The sequence below is a fragment of the Bidens hawaiensis genome, unplaced genomic scaffold (genome assembly GCF_021521415.1).
Source record: "Bidens hawaiensis isolate Kalapana, Puna unplaced genomic scaffold, B.hawaiensis_p1.1 tig00023211_1, whole genome shotgun sequence".
Lineage (NCBI taxonomy): Eukaryota > Viridiplantae > Streptophyta > Magnoliopsida > Asterales > Asteraceae > Bidens > Bidens hawaiensis.
In genome coordinates this window covers 295700-298129 of record NW_027493638.1, presented here as the reverse complement: position 1 = coordinate 298129, position 2430 = coordinate 295700, and the positions used below count along the sequence as shown (strand labels likewise).

General features: G+C 45.8%; 1 protein-coding gene across 1 annotated transcript; it reads right to left on the bottom strand.

The window, feature by feature from the left end:
* Positions 1-311: 311 nt before the first annotated feature.
* On the bottom strand, positions 312-1790 carry LOC143567084 (uncharacterized). The gene is made up of 4 exons (XM_077053598.1): positions 1482-1790; positions 1122-1362; positions 751-1030; positions 312-636 (listed from the first exon to the last, which is right to left on the bottom strand). The coding sequence occupies exons 1-4, from the start codon at positions 1788-1790 to the stop codon at positions 312-314; spliced, it is 1155 nt and encodes a 384-aa protein (XP_076909713.1).
* Positions 1791-2430: the final 640 nt, after the last annotated feature.

Below are 2430 nucleotides of genomic sequence, written 5' to 3'. Positions count from 1 at the left end.
TCTCTTTGACAGCGCTGAGAAATATCGCGCGCTGGCCAATAGTACCCAGCTCTCATTGCTCGTGCCACAACCATTTTGGCTCCCATATGCATCCCACAAATCCCTTCTGCCTCCCCCTCGTCAATGCACTTTAGGGAGGGCCCTAAATAGGACTTCCTGTATAAACTTTCTTCAATCATTTCATACTATAACGCTTTGACCCTCAGCTTCCTTTCTTCTTCTTTATTTCCTGACACTTTCCCCTCCTGAAAGTATTCGATGAGGGGAGTCATCCAACTGTCCCCTTGGGTTCCAACATAGGTTACTATAGTTTATGTTACCGACGGTTGTTGGAGGGTTTCCACTTTCACCTTTTTTGCCAAATGATCAAAAGCTACTACAGCCAGCTTGCTCAAAGCATCTGCTTTTTTATAACCTATGGGAATGTGTATTACTTCTGCTTCTTCGAATTCCTTCATCAGTCCTTGAGTCACTTTCAAGTATTCCTGCATTTTTGGGTCATTAGCATCGTAGGTTCCTCCCACCTGGTTGGCTACCAGAAGGGAGTCGACATGAGCTTGCATTTTCCTTACCCCAATTCCTTTGGCGATTCTGAGGCCAGCCAAAAGTGCCTCATACTCTGCTTCATTGTTCGTGCTTGGGAAATTTAACCGTATTGCGTAAGTTAGCTCTATTCCTTCGGGGCTTACTAAAATTAGCCCTGCTCCACTTCCCTCTTCATTGGAGGCCCCGTCGGTGTATAGTTTCTACCAAGGTTCCTCCTCCCCTTCCTTTGTCTTCTCCTTACTTCCTGCCTCAAGTTCTTCCCCCTTATCATTATCCTCTCCCCCTTCTGTTTCAGCCAAGAAGTTGGCCAGGACCTGTCCCTTAATGGCCGTCCTTGGTTGATACTCGAGTGTATGATCCCCCAATTTTACTGCCCACTTAGTTAATCGGCCCGAGACTTCAGGCTTCGACAACACTTGTTGTAGAGGTTGGTCGTTGAGTATTCGCACAACGTATGCCTGAAAGTACCTCCGAAGCTTCCTTGCTGTGTAAATCAAAGCCAATACCAGTTTTTCTACCGACAAATATCTTTCTTCCGGTCCCTTCAATGTACGACTAATTAAGTAAATGGGTACCTGCGTCTCTCCCCTTTCGACCATCAGCACAGAGCTTATTGTTTTTGATGTTTGGGAGAGGTATAGTATCAATGTCTCTCCCGGTTAAGGGGTTGCAATTGTAGGGAGGTTGCATAGGTGTTTCTTCAGTTCTTGGAAGGCTTCCTCTGCCTTTCGATCCCAATAGAACTTGTTCTTCTTGGTACTTCTTCTTAAAATAGCCATAAAGGGCAGGGTCCTTTATGCTATTTTGGAAAGGAACCTATTTAGAGCCACAAGTCTTCCATTGAGCCTCTGTAGTTCTTTGAGACTCTTGGAAGACTTCATTTGGACCAGCGCCTCCACCTTCTCCGGATTGGCCTGAATTCCCCCCTTTGTTACCAACACCCCTAAAAACTTCCCTTCTTCCCATCCGAAAGAGCATTTTCCCGGATTTAGCTTCATATTGGCCCCTTTTAGGGTTTGGAACATTTCCCTTATATCCCTCAGCATCCCCTCTTCATGTTTGCTTTTTATGACCAGATCATCCACATAAATCTCCATGTTTCTGCCCCTTTGTTCTTCAAAAAGCTGGTCCATAAAACGCAGGTATGTGGCTCCTGCGTTTTTCAGACCAAATGGCATCTTGGTGTAACAGAAGGTTCCCTCGTCAGTGTAGAAAGCTGTCTTCTCTTCATCTTTTGGGTCCATCTGTACTTGATGGTATCCCTTTAGGCATCCAAGAAGCATCTTAATGGATACTCAGCCAAAGACTCTATTTTCTTTTCCACCTCGGGGAGTGGGTATGTATCATTTGGGCAAGCCTTGTTCAGATCTTTGAAGTCGATACACATTCGCCAACTATTGTCAGACTTGGCTATCATCACTGGGTTGGATATACACTGGGGGTATTTTACCTTCCTGATTATTCCGGCTTGCAATAACTTTCGGGTTTCTTTTAGTACAGCTTGGCTTTTTTTCGGGACCCAGACTTCTTTTCTTTTGCTTGACAGGTTCCATCCAATGGAATTCCTTGAGGTTGTGTTGAACTTGGTTCCGGGGAATCCCCGTCATGTCTTCGTGCCTCCATGAGAACACATCCACGTTCCTTAACAGTAGTTCCTTCAACCCTGCTTTCCCTTTATCAGTTAGGGAGGTCCCTATCTTGACTGTTTGTTCGGGAAACTCTCCATTCAGGACACACTCCTTGGTCCCTACGTGTTTCTTTTTGGCTTTTCCTTCCGGGTTTACACTGGCTACAATCTCGGCTGAGGACCGTATTGTGGCTACCCCTCTAGGGGTTGGAAATTTGATGCACCCATGAGCCGTAGATGCGATGGCTCGGAGAGCC

Coding starts and splice junctions, on each gene's coding strand:
- LOC143567084 (XM_077053598.1), bottom strand. CDS start 1,790: ATGGACCCAAAAGATGAAGAGAAGACAGCTTTCTACACTGACGAGGGA. Junction 1,363..1,481: donor GGAAGTTTTTAGGGGTGTTG/GTAACAAAGGGG, acceptor GGCTCTAAATAG/GTTCCTTTCCAAAATAGCAT. Junction 1,031..1,121: donor TCGAAAGGGGAGAGACGCAG/GTACCCATTTAC, acceptor TGATTTACACAG/CAAGGAAGCTTCGGAGGTAC.